Source organism: Helianthus annuus, chromosome 4 (genome assembly GCF_002127325.2).
Source record: "Helianthus annuus cultivar XRQ/B chromosome 4, HanXRQr2.0-SUNRISE, whole genome shotgun sequence".
Classification (NCBI taxonomy): Eukaryota; Viridiplantae; Streptophyta; class Magnoliopsida; order Asterales; family Asteraceae; genus Helianthus; species Helianthus annuus.
Genome location: NC_035436.2, coordinates 160,987,876 through 161,014,484, shown reverse-complemented (window position 1 = coordinate 161,014,484; position 26,609 = coordinate 160,987,876). Strand labels below are relative to the sequence as shown.

General features: G+C 32.4%; 1 protein-coding gene across 1 annotated transcript; it reads right to left on the bottom strand.

Moving 5' to 3' along the window:
- Positions 1-19,720: 19,720 nt before the first annotated feature.
- LOC110934950 (membrane protein PM19L-like) lies at positions 19,721-26,328 on the bottom strand. The gene is given in 5 exon segments (XM_022177632.2): positions 19,721-19,831; positions 20,350-20,395; positions 20,509-20,564; positions 20,567-20,748; positions 26,113-26,328. Coding segments are annotated over 5 exon segments (537 nt in total). The 5' UTR covers positions 26,255-26,328.
- Between the last annotated feature and the right edge of the window lie 281 nt (positions 26,329-26,609).

Sequence of the window (26,609 nt, the reverse complement as noted above, 5' to 3'; positions counted from 1 at the left end):
AACATATGTCTTACATGTGGATAGAGAAGGTCAATAAATGTAGGATTGACTTTATGCCTTTCACTATTTTCTTTTCACTAAAACTAATCTTAACCCTCCAACTCTAAGATCAATGGACTAGAATCCTTCTTACCCATTCATATTTATTTTGCCCTTTGTATTTGATACTATACTAGGTAAAGTTATTCTACAAAGGCTCCTAAAACTAAGAAGTGTACAAAAGACACAATGGATCGCAATATATAACACAATGCCGAGAAATATAACACAATTTGGATTGAAAAAGACACAATGAGTCGCAAAAAAGACATAATGACACAAATATAGAAAATACACAATGATAAATAAAAAGACATAATAACGTAAATAAAAATTCTAAAGTCTACAAGTTAAACATTTAAAAGCAAAAACTTAAAATCTCATATCGTAGAGTTCGATGAGACGGTTCCAATGCAGCTTGAATGAGATCAATCGAAGTCCATTTGATATACTTATTATGACTTTTTATTTTTAGGAGACTTTGTATTTGATCACAACCCTATACTTCCATGTCCTTGCAGATATTCTATGAAGATGCACGCAAGATTATTAAACTTATGAACTTCGTTGATCGACAATAAGAAAAACTGCTCTAAGATATAATGGTGGATTTAGTTTACTATATATTTTTGAGTAAATTGCCAAAATCGTCCCTAAGGTTTGGGCATGTTTATCATTTTCATCCAAAACATTTTTTTTTACAATATAGTCCTTCACTTTTGGGGCTTTTTGCCATTTCATCCAAACATCTAATTTGTTTTATTTTTTCCATCAAATATTTGGATGAAAATGACAAAAAATCACAAATCTCAGGGAGGATTTTGGCAAAAAAAAAAAAAAAAAAAAAGTCAGATGTATGGATGAAAATGACAAAAAATCCCAAAAGTGAAGGAATATATGGTACAAAAATGTTGTTTTGGATGAAAATGGCAAACGTGCCCAAACCTCAGAGACGATTTTGGCAATTTACTCTATATTTTTAATGGCTCTATTCGATTGACTTTTACATGATATTCACTCGCCATAATATGTATATGACATAGGGGTGTGAATTTCTCATACAACCTGAAAACATAACATGAATCTAATATGGAATTTGCGGGTTTGGGTTTAGTTTAAACGAGTTTGGGTCAGTTTAGGTTGAACCCGCGAACCCGTTTAGTAAAACGGGTCTGGTTCAGGTCAACCTGGTCGGATTGGCGAGTTGACCCATTTAAATTGTTTCTATTAAAATTCTATTTTTACAATATGTTTTATGTCATAAATTAAATTGAATGTGTATTTTGTACTATAATTATAACTTAAAAAAAGAAAGTGGCACAAGATTTTATTATTTTAATGTAATTTTATTATATAAAATTGTGTTTTAACGTAGTAGATGTTAATTTTATATATTAATTTGCTGAAAAAAATAATAAATAAAAAAATCAGGTTGAATGGGTCGGGTTCGGATCAGCCTGAGAATATTCAGGTCAGGTTCGGGTTCATATATATGACACAATTTTCGGGTTCGGGTCAGGTTCAGGTTCATCTAAAAGTTTCAGGTACGGGTCGGGTTGAACCCGTCAACCTGCGAACATGACCCGTTTAGCACCCCTAAATTATTATATATACATACAATTTAGAGTGAATTTCAAATTTTGTCATTTATCTTTATAGTGAATTTCTGGCGGTGTCCTTTATCTTTCAAATTGACGAGTCTTGTACTTAATGTTTTAAAATCTTACACGTTATGTCCTTTAGCCATAACCCAGTTAGATTTTTCTGTTAAATCTGTTCATGTGACTTGCACATGAGGGTATTATTGTCATTTCATTTTTCAGAGACTAGTTGTGTAAATAAATTAATTTATTTACATAACTAGTCCCTTTTTAATTTTTTAATGGTTAGGTATTTAATTTATTTACATAACTAGTTCCTGAAAAATGAAATGACAATAATACCCTCATGTGCAAGTCACATGACCAGATTTAACAGAAAAATATAACTGAATTAAGGCTAAAAGACATAACGTTCAAGATTTTAAAACATTAAGTATAAGACTCGTCAATTTGAAAGATAAAAAATACCACCTGAAATTCATTATAAAGTAAGAGAAAAATGCCCGGATAGTCCCCGTGGTTTCGCCTTTTTTCACCTATAGTCCTCAACTTTCTAAAATTACCTGAATAGTCCCCAAGTTTTCATTTTTTGTTCCCGGATAGTCCCTGGGTCTAACTTCAGTTTGTTTTCTCTGTTAAGAGGGTGTAAAATGACAAAAATACACTTTCCTTAAAAAGGCCAAACCATAAGGACTACACGGGCATCTTCTTCATGTTTATTTATAAAACCCCACCACCACACTTCATCTTCAACCTCCACCCACCATCACCCTCCTCCACCCTCCACCATCACCGCCACAATCAGATTTGAGCTTAGTGAAATATGAACCAGGTCTTTATCCGTGGCGCTCAGTGAACCCGGGAAATCTAGAAACGAGTTCACGCACAAGTCGTGGTAGAGTGTACGGCTGCACACCCGGGAAATGGCTTTCGTCGGTTTCAGCCGGATCATTGAACCAGATCCGCCGGACGACTTTGGTCGGAGCGTTACTGCCAGTGCCACCTACACCGCCGACGCCACAATGAGGATGATTCCGATGACGAGGAGGAGGAGTTTTAGCTTCGATTTTGATTTTGTGGGTGGTTTGTTAGCTGCTTCTTCTGATGATTCGGCTTGTGATTTTGGTTCAAGCCTCCCGTAATTTATCACTGTTAGAGAGAGAGAGAGAGAGAATCTGAACAATTGGATATGAAATAAAATGAATAGATTATGTTTGATGAGGGAGTTCAAATTGTGTTGTTATGTGTATATGAAATAACAAATAGGAAATCTAATTTCATGATGGGTTTTTTTGGCACGTGAAGGGCAACAACATTCTGCTCAAATCTGAACAGAGCCGGCAGCGGTGATGGTCGAGGGTGGAGGAGAGTGATGATGGGTGGAGGTTGAAGATGAAGTGTGGTGGTGGGGTTTTATAAATAAAAATGAAGAAGATGCCCGGATAGTCCCTATGTTTTGGCCTTTTAAGGAAAGGGTATTTTTGTCATTTCACACCCTCTTAACAGAGAAAACAAACTGAAGTTAGACTCAGGGACTATCCGGGAACAAAAAATGAAAACTTGAGGACTATTCAGGTAATTTTAAAAAGTTGGGGACTATAGGTGAAAAAAGGCAAAACCACAAGAACTATCCGGACATTTTTCTCTAAAGATAAATGACAAAACTTGAAATTCACTCTACAATTTATAGTTTTTGAATCTTACTTCATTGAAAGCTTTGACTGTTAGTTTTTGGTTGTCAAAATATTGAAGATAATTTCTTCTTTTTCTTATATTACTAAATTATAAAATTAAATTTCAAGTATCACGAATATTTTTTAACGACCAAAACGAAATGGATTGATTTCAGCAATATGAAGATAACTAGTTGATGCCCGCCCGTGTTGCGGAGCGATAGGACAAATGATTTTCAACCAATTAAAAAACGCTATCATAGTTTTGCTAGAAAAAAAACTAAAATGATGGTTAGACCGTAATATTGAGCTCGGGGCAATACTGTAATTTGTCAAGACTAATGAGTGAGTGTTAGGCAGCTTCTTGACATGGGAAAAAAATTAAATAGAGTCAACCAATTGAAAGAAAACGCTTCTACAATTTTGCAAAAAAAAACACTAAAACGATGGCGATACTCTAATTTTGAACTGAGAGCAAAATTGTAATCGTAATTTGCCAAAAGCGAAAGTGATGGCAATACTGTAAATTTAAACCAGGGGCAAATTCGTAATTTTGAACTTGGGGTAAAATCGTAATATACCCGGACTAATGAGGGAGTGCCAGACAACAGCCTGGAATTTGAACTAAGGGCAAAATCGTAATTTTAAGTTGGGGGCAAAAGCATAATTATATTTTGAACTTGGGGCGAAATCAAAATTTTGAACTAAGGGCGAAATCGTAATTTTTGAAACGGGGGCAAAATTATATTTTTGAACCTAGGGAAAAATCATAATTTTAAGCCGAGGGCAAAACCCTATTTTATTTTGAACTGGGGGTAAAATCGTAATTTTTAGCTGGGGGCAAAAGTATAATTTTATTTTGAACCGGGGATAAAAACGTAATTTTGAACTGCGGACAAAATTGTAATTTTAAACTGGGGATGAAATCGTAATTTTAAACCTATAGCAAAATCATAATATTTAGCTAGGTTTAAAAGCATAGTTTTATTTTTAATTGGGGGTAAAAACGTAATTTGGAGCCGGGGACAAAAACGTAATTTTAAATAGGGATAAAATCGTAAATTGATTGGACCAATGGGGTAGAGCTGCCTAGCACTATTACCCCATCTTGTTATTGTATATATAGTACTAGGTTATCACCCGCGAACTTCGCGGGTAGGAAAATTTACTTTGTATTAATCGAACTATGTCAGAAAATTGTTTTATAATTGTTTTGAATTGAAAGTTGTAGTCATTAGGGTTGCGAGTAGGGTCAGAAACTTTGGGCAATAACCAGAGGCAGAAAGTTGCTTCACTGAATGACCCACGACAAAAAAAAAAAAAAAAAAAAAAACTTTTATTTATTATAATAGATTATTAGAACTTTATTAATGTTATGTCCGTTCTTTATTATAACACATAACATGTACCAAAAACTAAAAAAACTATCATGAACTTTCCAAGGCTTTAACACCACCACCGTCACCAACTTTTGAAACACACAAACACGATATATTTTGATATGCACAATCACATTACATTGGATTTCAATATTGGCTTACGAATAACATAAAATGTGAACTCCTAGTCTTCTATAAAACAGCTAACAAACATGATTTCAGCAACACCAATGATTTCCTCACTGCCTCCCTTGCTATTTCTCTGTGTGCCTATATTTGCGTAAAGCAAAAGAATTTAATAGAAATAAGGAACCACTTATATACATACATGTTTTGGAAGTTGGAACAAAAATGCAAAATAATTAACTGACCTGGCTTCCAACCTCGTTAACCATACTGTAATCGGCAAGAGGGTTCTCAAACAGGCCCAAGGTAAATTTGACGCGTAAGATTCTGGTCACTGCATCATCAATACGGTCCATTGAGATAAACTTGTTGTTGACGAATGATGTAAGATCGTTAATGAACTCGATGTAATTATTCGGGGCCATAACCTGTTCAAGATTTTAAATTAAATATCAAATTAATGTAACATGATTACCATAGTTGTCAATAGTTGCCGCTATGGTCGCCCACTTCTAACCTTCGCAATCCCATATCTGCACTGTATTATTATAAATCAATGCATCATCGTCTCTCCACTCTTCCTTTAAGGCAGATTCCCTCTTTTCTTCGGTGTTATTAGCTAATAAAAATTCAATGAAATTAAAATATTAAGTGAAATATATAATATATAAGAGCAGAGTGACAACAGTAATATAACATAATTACCCCCAAAGATAGCTTTCACATCCCAGAATCTTGCACCACACTGCAGTACCTTAACATGGCGTGTCTTTTTTATCACGTGTATTTTGTGAAGTACTACTTTTTATCACTGTTTGATTTTTGCATTAATCTAGTGCATACATTTGCCAAGCCCATGTCTCAATATGTGCAACACAAAAACATACTTCTTATCTCCTTTCTTTCTATTGATAGGCCTACTAAAAACCAACTTATCTAGAACTTATCTAGCTAACAGATTGCAAATTGCCAATCTTACCTTAAAGTTTTTCCTCATTGACCAACACCTCTATGAATTTACTAACGAATATTGAAGTTTACCCTTTTCTGAGTACTTAAAACGCATATTAGTAATATGTACATGTATACAACAAAAACAAAGACAAATACTGGTCATTTTTTAGCTAATTACATCCCAATTTTGATGCCTTTTCTGTTGACACCATCTATATCAATCCTAACAACATGAAATAAAACATATAACCTAATAAAGATGAACGAATTAATGATGTACTTAGTGGAAGGATTTCACCTTAATTATTGGATCATAAGCTTGAGTGTATCATTGAGGCATCTGATCAAACACTTATAGTGCTCGACTGAATATAAAAATTACTTGTTATTCTGCAATCGCTACCAAATCCAAAACGATAAACGTACAATAGAAACTATAAGACCTCAATTCCAAGCAACATTACTTATTGAAATCATCGAAAATAAGAGATCATAAACAATAATACACTCTTCTTCAATTTAAAACTAAATCAATATCCAAAACCCTAATCAGATCATTTAATCTAATACTCAAAACTATAACACCTGGAAAGTTGAATAAGATTTACCTAAAAAATCCAATGTGTACGTGAATCATCTTATGCTCATTATTTAGCTATCCCCACAAAAAGACATCGTTATTTAACTGTCCCCACAAAAAAAAAGGTATGATGATGCAAGAAATCTTCTAAACCATCGACCCACATGCACGTGATTCTTCCATAGTTATACTTCCCAACATTTGACCAAAAAGATGCGCTTTTTAATTCTTTCGGTGTTTATTACTTGAATTATCAACTAACAATCTAATATCATTGGAGTACTATGTTCTATGCATAATGTACAACTTGTAGGTGTTAATTTTCTTACAGGTTTATGATGGAATTTTTAGCTTAGCTCATGTAATGACTTCCAACAGTTCTTCAAGAGTGTCATAACCACCTGAGAAAGTTCACCAACGGAATATAATAAATTTTTAAGATTATTTCAAGACTTGGAATCTTTATGAAACAGTAAAAAAATCTATACCCAAAAGAGCAATAAAGGCGTCAGCTTGGCGAGCCATCTCAGCTTTTCTATCGTGCATTCTGCCACTACTTTCTCTTTACCGACCGTTTCACCAGTTATCTATAAATCGCAAATCTTTTAAACTCGGTATATTACATATAAAAAACCAGTTATCTATACACCATCAAAGCCCTTCATGGAACCCTATAGTCGCTGGAGTTCACGGATGCTCCCACCGATATCAACACCACCGCCCATCCTTTGACCAAACCGACACCACCAAAGGCGTCATTGTTCTCCAATTTGCAACCTTAGATAGTTCACGCGTCGGAGTATGTAGCATCGTCGTAGCGTACAGTGGCTAACAACAAAAAGTGAAATAAAGGAAATCTGGATCATCATCAATAGACACACAGCAAACTGACAAAAATCGTTGTTCTAAAAAAATAATTTGAATATATATATTTTATTTTCATGTGGTAAAAAATATTTTTTAATGAAAAATGTGTTTGAATTTCCTAAATTACATTTAAATTAACGATTTCATAGTACGTATAATCTTTACTCATCACCACCAACTGAAAACTTTTCTTCACAAAAGATGTTAACACAAAAGGTCTTCCACTTTTACTCAAAACGTGTTAGGTATATACATGTGAAAAGTTGTTATTTTTATAGTAAGGTCAGTTTATGGGGAATGATTAGAAGCGAACCTGGTTGGTTGTATTATTTTCTCCCTTTAAAACAAAGCTATCCATCAGTTTCAAACACATCACACTCAATGAAATCATATAACTTTTTATTTCAATATTTAGTAGCTACCTCCATTGTTCTCGTCAAGATTAAGACTCATCATTGTATCAAGCATCTCAGAGTTGTGCTTGTAACCGCATTATTTAACCTGGTGCTAACTTTCGTTAATATATTCACATCATTATAGTTACTAATAGGCTGCATAATTTCCCTAACACTCTTGTACAGATCAACATAACTAAACGAAGGAATTCTCCTTCAATGCCAACCTAAATATATGGTAAGTTTAGTACAAACGCTTAATTATAAGTTTCTTCTTATTTTACATGTATAACATATAGAAAAGCATGTGTATACAAATATACATACCTTATGCCCCCATTGGTTAAGAGTGATATCAAGAGTACCATTACTCATACCCTGTAGCATAATAGCTCGGATACCTGAAAACTTTTCCATATACGTTCCACAGTTCCAAACCATATATTATTTTGCATGGTTATTATTTTTTCTCCTTCATAATTATGCTCCCCGTTGTATGAACGACAGTGTTCAACATCTTAATGAGACCTGACTGTTGAACTAAAAATGCTTAATCATCAAAATGAGAGTACAAAACCTGATTGATCCTTCTAAGCTTTCGGTTTCACCGGGGCTATCCTTCGACGATTTTCACCGATATAGCCAATGTCGACGCTCCATAGTTTCCAATAACTTTCATTCAAACGCTCCAACATGCAGTATGCTAAACCTCCTCCAAAAAAAATAAATTAATGTAAGAATCAACTATTAAGTCAAACGCTCAAACATGCAGTATGATAAATTGAGTATCAGATGATGATTATAAAACTAACCTAAGCCATCACAACTTTATATGCCACTGCCCAACTCATGGATAATATATAATGACTTATCAGTGGCACCGACACCAGCACCAACACCAGCACGAGCAAAAATGCAATTACGGATAAAAATGATAGCTTTGTCAGAAGGAGCAAAGAAACCCGCTTGTGCCATAAGAATATTCACACCAATCGGTATAAAGGAACCCACTTGTGCCATAACAATATTCCCTCATCCTTTTCGTTTAATATTATATATGTGTATATCTGATATAATTATTAGACAAATCTCACCAAATATGCCTAATTAAATGTGAGAGTACGCCACAATGACACATGACATTTGTGACTAAACATTAAATGATCTACGCTAGCAACTTAAGAGTATCTGATATGCAAAGAAAGAAAGAAGAATAAGTAAAACAGTTGAATAGCCTCATGAGTCATACCTGAGCCACTTGGGACCATTAAAAGTACATTGCTTCTCTCTAAATCTAAATTGACATTGCTATCTTCTACGCTAGCTCTTTCCATTTGTATACCAGACCTAAAATTTAACAATGATAGAACATACTAAAAGTAGAGTCAGACTTCTAATTCTCATGTGTATGTATACTATATATAATAAGATATATATATATTTTATAGTTTATTATTTTAAATGAACCACTTAGAAAGCTAAGAGATAGAAAGTCACTTACTTAAGCCTTTACAACACATTGTATAAATCTTAGTCAAAGGCGGCAATTTCAGCATATTTATTTGTGAACGGGTCAACTTGGTTATGGTTTGTCTTAAAAGATCAAATTAACAAAAGATTAAGCTAAATGGGAAACTGGTCCAGTGGGTCGAACAGGTTAAAAGGACCCAAAAGCGTTTGGCACCTTTAATTTATCTCTAAGTTTTTCAAATCTGAATGAAAAAACAAATGCTCTTTCATCTACAATCCTAAAACCCAGTTTAAGGAACGAAAAAGTATCAGTTGGTTGATAAAAAAACCCCGATTGGCTATTTTTGCATTCAAGTGATACCAACCGAACATATTTGGTCACTCAACTAATCACTTACTTGCGCAAGAACGGCAGATGCTGACTATAAGCTTGTTTCTAAGGTCTTAGGCGCAACCTGGAACATTATTTAACTAAAAGTGAAAGGCATTATATACGGTGTGCAAGTAGTAAAGATAAGGCCAATAAGGGCTGCAAATGTTTTGGGTAAAAAAATATATATTGGTTCTTAAAAGGGGAATGAAAGCCGAAGCTTACCAGCATGAAATCGAGAAATAGCAGGATGTTCAAGAATAAAATCACAAAGCTGCACTCGCCCAACATGTAAGCTCGTTTCTCATGCCAAAATGATAACAAACATATAGAACCCAATAATTACATTACTACAATAAACACAGAGCACGCGTTATGAATCCCTTGTTGCATAAAGTGAAGTATTAAACATAAATTGAAGTCATGGTTGGTGGCACTATCAGCAATCAAGAGACTTGTATTGATCCATCAAAAGAGAACATCATTCTCTACTAAAATTACAATTTCTCAAAAAAAAAAAAAACCTCGGCCCAGCCCCTTTGGAAGCTTAAAGTGTATTCTAAAATTGAGGCATTTTCAAGTTTTATAAGAATAATCCACAACCAAATTGATCATACATTAGTAAACCGGTTAAAAAAAACTTCAGATTTTGGTCACAACATCTAATTTTTTCTTTTCTCTTTTTTTTTTTAATTTCATAGATGTTGTTATGGCATAAATTGATCAAAAATATCCATGAATTTGGAAGATTAAATTATAAAAATTTTATGAATCGATATATACTAACCCATGAATAGAACAAAGCGGCGATTTGGTGGACGAATCAGATGGTGGTCAGCGATGGCCATTTCTGAAGCGGCGAGCACCATTACCGTCCTCGTACCTGATACACATCATCCACTCCACCATGTGACATCTCTTTCACAGGTTATGTTTGTACAAAATTTCAACATAAATGAATTCCAACAACAAATAACAGAAAAATATGAGTTTAGAAACAAAATCAGGAGACTTGCAAAATGTTATCCTCTCACCAGACAAAATTGAAAAGACTAACAACGCCAAAAAACTTCAAAGGAGAAAGCTTAAACCTACAAATCAGAAAACTGAGTTTGGTCATCATGTATGGTTCTCATTTTAGGGTTGCTGTGAAAAGGGGAAAGATGCGATAACAAAATGCAATGAAAGAATATCGTACAACAGTCTAAGAAAAGGATTAACAATAGCAAAATTACTTACTGATACTTGATGCATTCATAGATGGTTCAACCAGAAGGAACATGAATTTGATATTTAGGGTTTTTTAGAAAAGAAGCGTGGTGATTGTTGGTGCGATTAGGGTTTGCTTTGATGAATGATTGATCTCTTCTTTGCGAAACAGAGTGAAATGGCCAAAACAATGGATATCAAAATTAGGGTTTCCAAGGTGCAAGAGAAGAAGCGTATTATATATGTGACCCGAATCTAAGGGATCAGTGGTGAGAAGGTTCATGAGAATCACCATTGTCGATTTGCTGAAGAAGATTTTTGGATTTGCTGAAGATGATGCGTAGCGGCGTTAGGGTTTTGAAGGTGACGATAGAGATGAAGAGAATGAAACTGGGATATAAAGAATCCATTTGGATCATTTGGTCGACCCAAATCCATTCGGATCCCGCGTGCATTTGTTTTAAAATCGTGAATGTAGATAGCAAAATGGATTTCCCTCCTAAATCAGATTGCCACATCATCCTACATGGCCAAAGACAAATGCCACATTGCCCAAATCCATCTCATTTATATATATATATAGATAATCTAATACTAATAATGGATTCAAGTTAATTGCACATGACATTCTCTCTTTAAAATTTAGCTTACGCCATATGCCATTCTCTCCTTTAATTTATTATTATTTTTACTATTATTCTTATTATATCATTTTAATATACAATTTACCTTGTGGGTCGCACACTCGTCACGTGTCGAGCAATGCCCCCAACCCAAGCCCCTTCACACCCCATAGTCTTATTGTAGAACATATTTACATAGCTTTTTAAGTTTACAAATTTACCTACCGGTGATATAAATTAATGGGGTGAGTTTTATCTGGATTTAAAAAAATTATAAATTAAATAAGTAAAAAGATAAAAATGCCTTATTTAACTGACTTTTTGTTGAAGTTAATGGTTAGATGAAATTGGCAAAAAAATGCAAACCTTGGGGGACAACTGGGAAAAAATGTTATTGTTATTATCATTTATTTGTAATTATTATATTATTATCATTATTAATTATTATTATCTAAGGCACTAGGTTATAGTTTTGTGTGTTACACCGGTTTACATAATATATTATCTTTATTCCATCCGTGTAATACGCGGGTCCATAACCTAGTATAATATATTCATGGCCGGCTATGATGGTGTGCGAGGAGGACTTCCGCACAAGGCCCGTGATTTTGAGAGGCACGTGATTTTTTTTAAAAAAAATTTGTTATATATATATATATATATATGTGTGTGTGTGTGTGTGTGTGTGTTATTTTTAAAAAAATTGTAAATACATACCAATTCCAATATAGGCCCATTATCAAAATATTTTTTAATGTTTATAATTTAGCCTACTACATATTAGGTTTATTGGCCCAATAGTAATATGATTTTTTTAAAAAAAATATATAACACACTTGGATATATATATGTTATTTTTTTTTAAATTGTAAACACCTACCAATTCCAATATATGCCCAATATCAAATACTTTTTAATGATTTATAATTTAGCCCAGTACACATTAGGTTTATTGGCCCAATACTAATATGATTTTAATAAAAATTATTACACATGACGGCAATTTCATGGACTCCTGGAGTCTAAAAGGACGAGACGAACAAACTCATCAGAGTAACGAACAGTCGGACATCATCACTTCATCAGAACTTCACTGAATCGCTGGGCCTGGGCTGCTGCGAACAGAAGATTCAGAGACGTGAACAAGAACAACATCGATCAGAGATGCGAACAAGAACATCGATAAGAAGATTTAGAACTCAAAAAGGTCCGTTCGTCGGTTTAGTGTTAATTTTTAAACTGTTAGTCTGTTAATTGTTGTTAACATCATAACCATGTTGCCCATATCCGCGTACGGCGTATCATATTGAATTGACTATTGAGTATTGTCCTATATTGGTAGATCGCGGTAATCTGCAAATAACGATGTAAATTGTATATTAATCATACTAGACAGTTGCTATGAAGAGTTGATCCAGTGATTTGCTATGAAGAATGCAAGGAAGGCTGCACGAATCATTGGTTAACTATTAACTTATTAGTTATTACGGTATGTAACTCATTATAACATTATGAATTTGTCATTATCATAATTGCACTGTTTATTAAGTACTACAATTTTTATCATTTTCGTAATTATATTATTTACCGTTAAAGCATATAGACATATTTTACAAACTCAAACAGCGTACATAAATTTTTAGAGACGTCACTGAATATATTAATATATATGTATTTTCTATGTTCTTTCTTTTGGTACAATCGGTGTTCCTTGAAGTTTGAACACATGCATTCTCATGTTTTCAATTCTGAATATATTAATATATGTATTTTATATGTTCTTGCTTTTGGTACAGTCGGTGTTCCTTGAACACATGCATTCTCATGTTTTCAATTAAAAATAGATCATGGTTTAATTAATTTAAAAGTTGTTTTCAAAATAATTACTTATTTTGATTTAGTTGGATCTTATGTATATTTAATCGGACGTCAAATTTAGAAAGCTCACAATAAATATGACATTGATCTCGAATAAATCTATACTTAGGTTTAGGGCTACAAACGAACCGAACGAACAACAATAATAAGTCTTTGTTCGTGTTTATTTGTTAGGAGATATATGTGTTCACAAACTGTTCATAAACGCTTACCGAACGAGATTTTATGTTTGTGTGTTAAGGAAATGAACTTGTTCGTGTTCGTTTGTTAATTTTAGGCAATGAATGAAAACTAACGATGATGAACACAAATGAGCACAAACTAATATTTATGAACACAAATGGTAACAAACGAACACAAACAAACGTTCATGAACAAAATATATAATACATTGACAGTTAATAAATATTTTATTTGTCGGAATTTTGAAGTATTTAAATAAAATATAAAAGCTAAAAATACTAATGAACTATCGAACACAAACGAACACGTTACCGAACGTTCACAAACATAAAATGAATGAACACGCCCCCTGTTCATGTTTGTTCATTTAACTCTAAACGAACGAAATTTCTTGTTTGTGTTCGTTTGTTTCATGAACAAACGAACACAAACGAACTTCCTGCCGAACAGTTCACAAACTGTTCACCGAACGTTTGGTTCGTTTGCAGCCCTAGTTAGGTTATCATATATAGTTGCAGGAAAACGTCATAGTTACTCGAGTTTGAACCTACTCGATTAAGGTATGCACTCTAAACAATTTAGAGTTTTTTTTTTTTTCCAAAAGGGTTGTGGTGGAAAAAATATTTACCGAAATAGCTGATTTAAAAAAAAAATATTTACCAAAATAGGTGTTTTCTTTTAAGTTTTTTCCAAAATGATGGTGGTGGAAAAAATATTTATCAAAACAGATTATTTAAAATAATTATTTACCAAGATGAGTGTTTTCATTTATTTCTTTATTTTAATCTAATATATTGCATTTTTTGCTTTTATTTTTATTCAATATCATTTTTTTAACCAAATAACTCATTATATGTTTTATTTTATTTTTGAGTAAATTGCCATTTTGGTTCCTGTGGTTTGACCACTTTTGCCATTTTAGTCCAAATCTCAAACTTTTTAAATCTGGGTCCCTGTTGTTTCACTTTTATTGCCATTTTAGTCCAAATATCAAATCAGGTCAGATTTCTAAAAAAAAACCTGGGTTTTGTCCTTTTCTTCAGGGCCATTTTGGTCATTATTAAAAAGAACTTTAAGATTATTTAGTATAAACACACCTCTGACTCTCTCTCTTCTCTATATCTATAACACCACCTCTAACTCTCTCTCTCTTCTCTCTCTCTATAACACCACCGCCACAACAACAACCGCCGGTGATGATTCCGGTACAACTGACGGTGATGCCGAAAGCCTACGCAAAGGACGCGGTGTTTCTCTCTTTAGGTTTTGACATTTTTGAGAGGTTTCTCTCTCTAGATTGGAGGTTTTGAGGTGTTTCTCTCTCTAGGTTTTTGTGGTTGTGGGAGAATGAAGGAAGGTGACAGGTGGTGGTTGCCGATGGTTTAAACACGGTGGATGTTGTTGTGGTTGTTGCAGGTGCTTTGACGGTGGCGGAGGTAGGTAGAGGTGGAAAGGATGCGATGAGGATTCAACCACCGCCGCCTTTCTCATCCTACTCAGATCTGAGGCGGTGGTTAGTGGTTGGAAGTGGTGCGGTGGCAGGTGGGGCGGTGGTTAGTGGTTGGAAGTGGTGCGGTGGCAGGGGGCGGTGGAGAACAGTAAGTGATGGATGGTGTTGGGATGTTGAGAGTGGTGGAGGTTCATGGCGGTTGCTGCCGGAGGAGAGAAGACATCAGGTTTTCATGTTCTGTTTTGGTTAAGTTTGAAGGCTCAATTGCAGGCTGAATAGCGAGAGTGGTGGTGGTTCATGGCGGTTGTTGCCAGAGGAGAGAAGACATCAGGTTTTCATGTTCTGTTTTGGTTAAGTTTGAAGGCTGAATTGCAGGCTGAATAGCAAGAGTTAGATATTGAATTTTCATGTTCTATTTTGATTTTTGTGACGATTTTAGATATTTGATGTTCTTAAGGTTTTAATTTGCTCTGTGTTTTAGATATTTAATTTAGGTTATTAATTATTAATAGAGTTAATTGCCAAAATCACCCCTGAGGTTTGAGCACATTTGCCATTTTCGTCCAAAATGACATTTTTGTACCATTTTGCCCCCCACGTTTGTAACTTTTTGCCATTTTCATCCAAACAACTAACTTAGTTTATTTTTTCTGTTAAATTGAAGGATATTTGGATGAAAATGGTAACTATAAACCACAAGGACGAAAATGGCAAATGTGCTCAAACTCTTTTTAATTTCTTTTATTTAGTTAATTTTGTCACATTATATATTATAAATTTGTAACACAAATGGGCATTAGCTGGTTGTACTACATGCTTAAAGTGTGTTATGTGCATATAATAACCTTGATACAAAAAATAAATAAATTTTAAAAAAATCAACTTAAAACTTAAACTTGTTTTTTATCCAGCAAATGAAGTAGGATGGCTCGGAAGATGCAAGCATTTTAAATTGGTTCATTATAAAACCCTTTAGACGGGGTTTGGTTGTTTCTTAAACAAATTTTGAACAATATTTATCTCACTTTTTTATGACGGTTTTTTTTTTTTTTGACCGTGTCTAAAAAAAACGTTGACCGCGTCTGATGTTTCATTCTATAGTGGTGGTAACCATAACATGTAAAATTAGAACTGGTACCGATATGGTGCAGTTTGGTACCAATACCAAAGAAGTATGGTATCGTTGCTCGTTAAAAAGAATATTATACCTAATTTACAAAACAAAAATATTCATAATTGTATTTAGATTTCTTTTGAAATTTAATAAATAAAAGATCCTGTATTAATTTATAAAATTAATAGAAAAAAATTAATTTATAAAATTTAAAACATCTTTCGCCTTAATAGAAAAAAATTAACTTAATTAGTGGATGGATGAAAATTTATAAAAAAATATGTGACAAAACTATTATTTTTTTCGTATAAAAATTACATGTATATTTTTTTATTATATATATGACAAAATTAACTAAATAAAAGAAATTAAAAAGAGTTTGAGCACATTTGCCATTTTCATCCCTGTGGTTTATATTTACCATTTGCATCCAAATATCCTTTAACTTAACAGAAAAAATAAACAAAGTTAGTGTTTTGGATGAAAATGGCAAAAAGTTACAAACGTGGGGGGCAAAATGGTACAAAAGTGTCATTTTGGACTAAAATGGCAAATGTGCCCAAACCTCAGGGGCGATTTTGGCAATTAACTCTTATTAATATGGTATATTAAATTCAGATGGATAAAAATGCCCATGAACAAAAAGACAAAATAGGCAGGTTGCAACAATTAAAAAATGGAGGTTTTGAATTTTGGACTAAAATGGCAATAAAAGTGAAACCACAGGTACCCAGATTTAAAAAGTTTGAGATTTGAACTGAAATGGCAAAAGTGCTCAAACCATAAGGACCAAAATGACAGTTTACTCTTTATTTTTTAACTAACTTATTTTAGTTCTTTCTTTTTTGTTTTTTAATGTTTTTCTTTTATTTTCCTTTATATTTATGTAAGATAAATACATTTAATATAAAATTTGCTAATGTAATTTCAGGATTATAAAAGAACACCAAGATAGTGATAATATCTACTCCTATCAAGCATCAACATCAATTTATTGGAAAAAAAATTAATAAAGTTAGATTTATCTGTAATGACTAATACTTTAAACTTATAAAACTAGACTAAATTATAATGTAACAAAAAAAAAATGAATACATAGAGAAACATAGACGCAGGAATTTAAATTTATGCAAACTAACGAAAATAAGTTAACGTAAACAAGTAAACATAAATAAGGGTGGGTAGATGAACCAACTTGAACGGATTTAAATGAACAACCATAAACAAACATTTACGAACATAAATAAACGACGAAACATATGTTCGTATTAGTTCATTAACGAAATCAAAAAAAATTGTTGTTCGTGACTTTTGAAAAAATAAGTTAATAATTTAAAAGAGATAAGTATGAGTTTAAATTATGCCAATGGACCAACATATCTACAGAATCGAGTAAACAATGTGCTATGTCATTATTGATTCAATAAAATGAAAATCGAGTAAACATGTTGCTCTGTCATTATTTATTCAATAAAAATAGTATTGAATTGATAATCATGTATGTATATGGACATAATAGTGAATGAAATATTATCTAAAAAAGATAGGTGAGAGGTATTTCTCAACAATTTCAATGTGTTTTAACATGGTTTGATCATAAAAATAAAAACAAAAATATAATAAGTTAGGTATATATAAAAAGTAATGAGTTGATTGAAGAAAAAAAGTATAAAAGCGATAATTGAGTTAAAAAAGAGAAGATTTATAATAGATTAGTTAAAAATAAAGAAAAATACCCATTTTGGTAAATATTTTTCAAATCACCCATTTTGGTAAATGTTTTTTCCGCCTACACCTCTTTGGAAAAAAAACATCCACGGATTTGGGTTTCCGCTACCTCGTAGTTGGGAATCTAAATTCGTTATTGTACGTGACACTAAAATTGCTAAAGTATATGGTATTATACAAGAACATATTTATTGCATTATTAATATCATCGAAAGGTGACCACTGTTATCATCGAAAGGTGATTGTTGAAACCACCGTCACCGCTGATCACTCCAGACAACTATGGGGCTAAGCTATCTTGTGAAGTATGATCACTCCAGCGGTTGAGAGGACCGTGGAATACCCCCCCCCCCCCCCTAGTTCACATTCATCGGTCACCTTTCAGAGATAACAGTGGTCACCTTTCGGTGATATCACTGAATGTGATACGTGAACCACTAAATGTGCTATTATGTGAACTATTAAATGTGAACTACTGAAAGTGCTACTGAATATATGTATTGTATTTTATAGATATTGTTAGGAATTATTTATTGTATAGTTGTTGTCCAACTGAGTAAATACTCATGCGTGCATGGATCTTTTATGTACGTTAGGTTACAGGATTATTCAGAGAAGACTTAGAAGTGGACTCAAGAATTATTCAAGACCAAAGATTTTCTCAAACGAAATTAATGATGTTTTTGCAGTTATTGTAAATCGTTGTAAAGTTTTAAATTATTTAATGAAATGACATTTGATTCTAGTTACAGTGATACATTAGCCTTGAAAGGGGCACGGTGTTACAGTAATATTATAAAAAATGATAATTGGTGAACCAATATATTTGTTTATATAAACTTAAAAGAATCAAAGTTTAAACTTTGCATCGTTCAAGACTTTAGCTACACCTTATTCAGTTTTATTTCTACAAATAAGATCACAATTTTCAACAGATATTCACCACAATCAACCAATTAAGCATTCAAAATATACTTCAAACACTATTATGGAAAACTTAAACACTCCTACGATTTTGAGATGCGTTGACGGGATAAGATTTCAAGAATCGTGGCCAAACTCATGTATTTGGAACGGCTAGTTTCTTTAATCCTCTGTCGTCAGTGGGACTTGAACCTAAGTTTTGGCTTTACAATTTATATGGTTATTAGGCTTCACATGTTGAGTTATAGTACAGAGGAGGTTATATAAATAAGAAGGACTAGAGAGTGAGAAGTGTCCAATGAAAAGTCAAGTGAAAAGGGTAGTTTCGTCAAGAGAAAAAACTCAATATGCACATGCTTCTCACGTGCTAGGAAGCATGCAAATGCAAGTCACATACTTTCCCCCCTATTTTTAAACGTTTTGTTATACGTCATTTGTTTTATTTTTAAATTATATCATAAAATCGAGCGTCTTTTCATCTTTAATATGAGTACCCGATTCTTATATTTTTCAATAATGTATAGTAACAAACCATCTTGATCTTAACAATCTCACTCTTCCGATTCCACATCTTTGTCTTAGTACATCAAAATAGTTACAATGTCGGAAGATGTAGATATCTTCAGATCCCTCATCTTCATGAAAAGAATACGGTTGGCTGTAACAATCTGTCGACCAAAAACCCTCTAGCGATGTCAGTCGATTGAAACCCATTGAATCGAGGTAGATGATTTAGAGATTGAATAGTGGATCAAATGGATGGTTTGGGAATTATCATAATGAACTTTAATAATCAATATGATTTAATTTTTCTTTTTGCTGAAAAAAAAGCCATGTCACAAATATTTGATCCATGTAACCATTAAAATTAAAAAAAAAAAAAAAAGATGTTAACCTTATAACCTGGTAATTACACAATATTAGAAGAGAAAATGGAACTTGAGTGTCTCTAAGGAGACAAAAAGAGAATAAATGACTTTATTGTAACAAAGGGAAAACTTGGTTATTATTCTGTAAAATTTTCCGTATTTTTTATTCATTGCATTCTTTATTGCATATTTGCATATCATAAATAAAATCACATTAGCTAATGTTAAAACAATACACAAAAACAAAAGGAGGCAAATAAACAAATCAATCCAAGCACAATCACAAGCCTATAGACACGACCGATTATCTCGCGAAGTCACCGCATCGATTCCATAAAGGGCCGCTACGTATACGAGTTGAGTTACCGATAGAATAATTGTGAATGCCTCCATGGTTCTCTAAATTGCAAAAATAAATAATAATAAGTTATTATTAAAAAAAACTACTCATCATATTTTACAGAGTTAAGTGCCATTTACGTCTCTGTGGTTTATCCACTTTTGTCACTTTAGGCCAAATTTCAAAATTGTACCATTTTTCGTCCGGACATTATCGAAACGTGTTATTTCAATCCAAAAAACTAACCCTAGTTAAAAAACTCAGTTAGCTCAAGGGTAAAATGGTCATTTTACATAATGGTTTGGACGTTTTACATAGTGGTTTGGAGGTTTTACACCGTGCACCAACCTCCGAACCACTATGTAAAATGACAATTTTACTCCTGATCTAACTGAGTATTAATTGGGGTTAGTTTTTTGGACTGAAATTACACATTTCAAGAATGTTAGTGAGAAAAATGGTATAACTATGAAATTTGGTTTGAAGTGGCAAAAAAGAACAAACCACAAGGACGTAAATGACACTTAACTCTATTTTATATTATTACTTTAGTATAGTTTACAACGAATGAACTCACCAAGCGAACATTTCTTCCTTCAAGCTCGATTTCCTTCCATGCAAATCTGCATTAAATCATATTTATACACTTTTTATTGTAAACATAAATATATATATATATATATATATATATATATATATATATATACACACAAAAGAGTAGAATGAAATATTATACCCCATGGCAAGGATAGTAAGAGTCCATGCAATTAAAGCGGATGATATTCAGAATTCCTAGCGGATAGTGCTGCATACTTGCTAGGGGACTCTAAAGCTCGATAATAATCGAATCCAACTAAAATCGACGCAATACCAACAACACCCACGATCAATGTAAAAGTCACAAAGAATCTTGTGGCCCAATTTCCCATTGGGAAATAAATTGGTGAAAAATGAGCCGGCAACTCATGCTCTGGACCTGATTTATTATACCATACATATATACGTTACAATACATTCATTAGTAATATATATATATATGAGAAGGGATAGAAAGGAAACTCATATTTTAGTTAAGAAACCTGAATGAATGGACCTCTTTTCACTACTAGAAAATCTGAAACTTCTTACACCAGTTTTCCTAGGAAATGCCTCATAAAACTGGTTTTTCTACGCATTTATGACCAACACCTGATATAGGAAAACAGCTCGTAGGAAACCTGTTTTCAACGCATTTCCTACGCAACTTCCTACACATTTTCTACGAAATTATTACGTCGCAAATTGCTACGAATCTCCTACAATATATTTAATTATTATCTTTTAGGATTTATTTTTTGGCTACACATTTCTGACAAAAAAAAAAAAACAAAAAAACTTAACAAATTTTAATACAACATTATTTGTGACGCACTTCTTACAAATAAATCAGAAGTATTGTTACAAATTTCCTAGGAAACTGAGTATTTTTTGTGACCAATTTTCTACAAATAATGTTGTTACAAATTTCCGAGGAAGCTGAGTATTTTTTTGTGACCCATTTCCAACAAATAAATAAGAAGTGTTGTTACAAATTTCCTACGAAAACTGGGTATTTTTGTGATGGTTTTTTGACAAAACTGGAGTATGTTTTGTGACAAATTTCTGACAAAATAAAGAAAAAAAGTCTACTATTTTTTACCGTTTTCCGACAAAAGCTATTTATGTTGTGACACATTTCCAACCACCTAGTTTATTAAATAAAAAATACTGCAAAAAAAATAATTAATATTGCTGCATTTTTCTGGCCAAAAATTCCAGAAATAATCTGTAATACCAAAAACCTGTTTTACAAAATTCACCAAAGTTATGACATAAATTCAAAAATCATGCGTCACAACGTAAGATCCAATACGTTTAAACCGTAAGCTAATACAATTCAACGTAATTCCAAAAAGATATAAAAAACTACAACTAACTAGAGGGAGCACGCCAATTTATCGTAAATTCTTGAAGTTGTTTTTGAAGTTCTTCCCTTGCTTCCTTTCTTCGTCAAGACGAGTTGCAAGTAGATTCTTTTCTTCTTCAAGACGAGATGCAAGTAGATTCCTTTCTTCTTCAACCCGAGCTTCAAAATCAACCATTCGGGTTCGCATAACTTGAGCCTAAAAAGTTGTTCAATCACACGTGCCCAGAATTTTGTAACATCCTTAATAACAAGAGAACCGGAAGCAATCCTTGCACCTTCACCAATTTTAATATTCCCAATTCCCCCCAAGGTTATACCTTGTAAAAAACAATATTTACGCTCACAAGTGTACAGTTGAGATGGCTAACTTTACTGACCATGCAGATTAATTGATTAAATTAGCTATAAACTGAACTTACCTTGTTACTTGTTACACTTTTTTGAAGACTGTGTTACGTGTAACAATCAGAGACTGTCATCTGTTACGTGTAACAGCTTTTGCAGACTTTCATCTTTTTTCTGAAAAAGTAAAAGTTGTTATGTAACACGTGGCAGCCTCTGGCTGTTACACGTAAATTTTGGGATTTAAGATTCATATTTTTTAAATTTTATGTTTCTTACATTCATATGTGTATTATATATACATAAAAAACCATATATTTTTAGCTACACATAGCCTACACATATATGCAGGTTATATAGAAAAGAAAAATTTTCCATATTTTGTTTTGAATTCTAGTGTGAGAAACAATAAATCTTACATTTGTAACATTTCCATTTACTTTTTAGGTTTTTAGGATTAAAAAATGGATGATTCATTGTGTTATGCATGCTCTCATAATATTTAGTGTCCTGTATAGAACCTTCTCCAAACACACACACACACACATATATATATACACATCAAATCGTAAAATATACTAGTGTATTTTCATTATCAAATCCTGATCAAATCCTAGCCATTGATTTACACTTGTGTATTGATAATCAAGGGCTAGGATTAGTTCACACAATTCACTATTAAGGGGGTTGTTCACAAATGAACCTAACCCTATATATATATATATATATATATATATATATATATATATATATATATAGAATTGCGCTAAAATGAGAACCACCCCGAGTTGTAAGAACCGCGAGAACCACACCATCCGGGTCGTCGTTTACCACGATTTTTTTTACAACTAGATGTGTGTATTATAAACACAGCCGTAAAAAAAAAATTTAAACGCCCCCCCCCCCCCCCCCCCGAGGGGGTAGTTTTTTACACCACAAGTTTGGTGTAAAAAAAAAAGAAAAAAAATAAAAACACCAAACTTGTGGTGTAAAAAACTACCCCCTCAGGGGGGGGGGGCGTTTAAATTTTTTTTACAGCTGTGTTTATAATACACACATCTAGTTGTAAAAAAAATCGTGGTAAACGGCGACCCGGATGGTGTGGTTCTTACAACTCGTGGTGGTTCTCATTCTAGCGGTCCCCTTAATAGAATTGCGCTATATATATATATATATCTAATTATAATAAAAGAGTCTTTCTAATGCCACATGTCATCTAATTATGATAAATGAGTTCTTCTAATGCCACATGGTATTTTCTCAATCAATTTAATATTGATATTATAATAAATTATCTAATAATCTAATATTTCTAAACATATAATAACAAATAAATATAAATATCTAATTCTAATAAAAGACTTCAAATAATACCACATCAGATTCTCTCCTTCAATTCATTAATGATATTATTAATTTACTAATATCTAATCCTAGTTTATGATTAAATAATATTTAAATTATCTATAATTTTATTATTTGTTAAAATGGATAAGCATATGGTTTGATTTACTTAGCAGTTTTGCGTAAATCAAGTATAAATATAATTAAATGATTTGTTTACCTTTTGAAAAAAAAATTGTTATTATCAAAGAAACATTGTGTTACGTTATTAAAAATGTTATTCTTTTTAATCATATGCATTAATATTTCATATCAACACCACAAAATATATGTAAAATAATAACACTCGGATTTGAGCTTATATATTAAAAACAGTGAAGTGAAGTGATTATTTCAACTAAATGGATGAACTTATCTATTAAATCTATTAACTCAAACAAAATTTAATTAATAGGTAACAATATTATTAATGAAGTGAAAGAGAGAATATTATATGACATTAGCATAAATCTTTTATTATAATTAGATATACCCACCACAATTCATCTCCATCGCCATAAACTCCATCTCAATTAAGATTTAAGAGCCTTCTCATTATCATCCCCAAATTTTAAAGAAACATTTATGTGTTAATCGGTTTTTTTTCTACTTCGTCTCATTCCCCAAGATAAGAATGAGATTTAAGAATTTACTTCACATTCTTTACATATCATAACATAATGTATAAATTTAATTATATATATATATATTATGTATATCTAATTATTATTACTAAAGTAACAAATAAATATATAGTATTTACTTAAATGCCTCATTTATAGCGAGTAATGTTATATTCTCTTTAACTTGGTATGGATAATTCATGTTAGGGTAATATGTGTTTATATCAAAATTTATATTTAACATGTGCAATATCAAGAATAATTCAAATATATTTGTCTGAGGAGGAACCGGATTACCAAAACTCACGACATTAAGAATGTGGTAGTTCTTCGAATGCAAGAGGTGTAGTACTCATTGCGATCGGTTTCATTATTTAGAACTCCCATATATATATATATATATATATATATATATATATATATATATATATATATATATATATATATATATATATATATATATATATATATATATATATATATAGGGGAAGGTTCATTGGGGAACACTAAAAAAGTGGGGAACAGCGCGGAACCGACTCAAACGAACTCGGATTGGACTCATTCCAGCGGCGTTGGAACCGGCTCGTCGAACCCTAACTAGGATCTCTTAACCCTAAACCCTAAATCCTAACTCATAAACTCTAAACCCGAAAGCTAAAAAATAAGGCTAAAACCTAAGCTTAACCGTAAAATCTAAACTATAAATCCTAAAAGCTAAACCCTAAAGGCTAAACCTAAATCTAAACCCTAAAGCTAAACCCTAAGCCCTAAAAGCCAAACCCTAATATATTTAGGGTTTAGGAGTTATGATTTAGGGTTTAGGGTTAAGAGATCCTAGTTAGGGTTCGACGAGCCGGTTCCAACGCCGCTGGAATGAGTCCAATCAGAGTTCGTTTGAGTCGGTTCCCCGTTGTTCCCCACTTTTTTAGTGTTCCCCAATGAACCTTCCCATATATATATATATATATATATATATATATATATATATATATATATATATATATATAGTGTGAGGTTTATTGGGGAACACTATAAAAGTGGGGAACAGCGGGGAACCGACTCAAACGAACTCTGATTAGACTCATTACAGCGGCGTTGGAACCGGCTCGTCAAACCCTAACTAAGATCTCTTAACCCTAAACCCTAAATCCTAACTCCTAAACTCTAAACCCTAAAGCTAAAAAATAAGGCTAAAATCTAAGGTAAACCGTAAAATCTAAACTATAAACCCTAAAAGCTAAACCCTAAAGGCTAAACCTAAAGCTAAACCCTAAAACTAAACCCTAAAGCTAAACCATAAGGCTAAACCCTAAAGCTAAACCCTAAAAGCCAAACCCTAATATATTTAGGGTTTAGGGGTTATGATTTAGGGTTTAGGGTTAAGAGATCCTAGTTAGGGTTCGACGAGCCGGTTCTAAAGCCGCTGGAATGAGTCCAATCGGAGTTCGTTCGAGTCGGTTCCCCACTGTTCCCCACTTTTTTAGTGTTCCCCAATGAACCTTACACTATATATATATATATATATATATATATATATATATATATATATATGGGATGGTTCAAATGAAAACCACTTTTATTGTGAAAACTCGAAAACTAACTAAAAAAAGCCTAAAAAACACACAAAATTTTTTTTTTTTTTTCAATTTTTTTTTATAAAAATCGCTAGTTTTTATATATAAAAAAAAAATTTTTTTCAAAAAAAAAAAATTTCTGTGTAATGCACATGGGTAATAATACACATGTGTAGTACACATACATATGTGCAGTATTACACATGTGCACTACACAAAATTTTTTTTTTTTTTTTTGAAATTTTTTTTATATTAAAAAACCTGCGAAATTTTGATTGCAAAAAAAAAAATTAAAAAAAAAAAATTTTTGTATGTTTTTTTGGCTTTTTTTAATTAGTTTTCGAGTTTTCACAATAACTAGTGGTTTTCATTTGAACCTTCCCCTATATATATATATATATATATATATATATCAAACATGTATAATTGTATGTATAATGTATGCACATGAAGGGAGGATAGGATGCATGTACCGAGGATAAAACCATGGTCAATGGCTTGATTCATTGCCCAACCACCGATGCCTAGAAGAATGGCATACATACAAAAGTTCAAGACCAACAGGAGTGACACTAACAAATGACATACAAAAGGTCTCACTTGATCGCTAGCCATTTCGATTTGGTTTCGGAGAATGGAAAAGATAATGAGATCGTACGTAGAATGTTGGTGTGATTTATGTTAAGGTTGAGGGGTGATTGGTGAGTGTTCTTATAGATAATATATTGTTCATTTAAGCATGTTTTTTGTAATCTTTTTTTGGTTCTTTGCTTGTCATGGATGCTTGAGTTAAAGGGTTTTGTTGGGTTGTAAAGGTGAACGTATTATGGTTCAAGGCAAGGCAAGGTAAAAGATGGTATATTCTTTGGTTGCTTTTGCTCAGTCATTCTTTATATTATGTGTCTAGAATGATTGGAAACAGTTGGAAAGTAAAAAAAATGTATAGATTTACAAGTGTGTAAATATATTA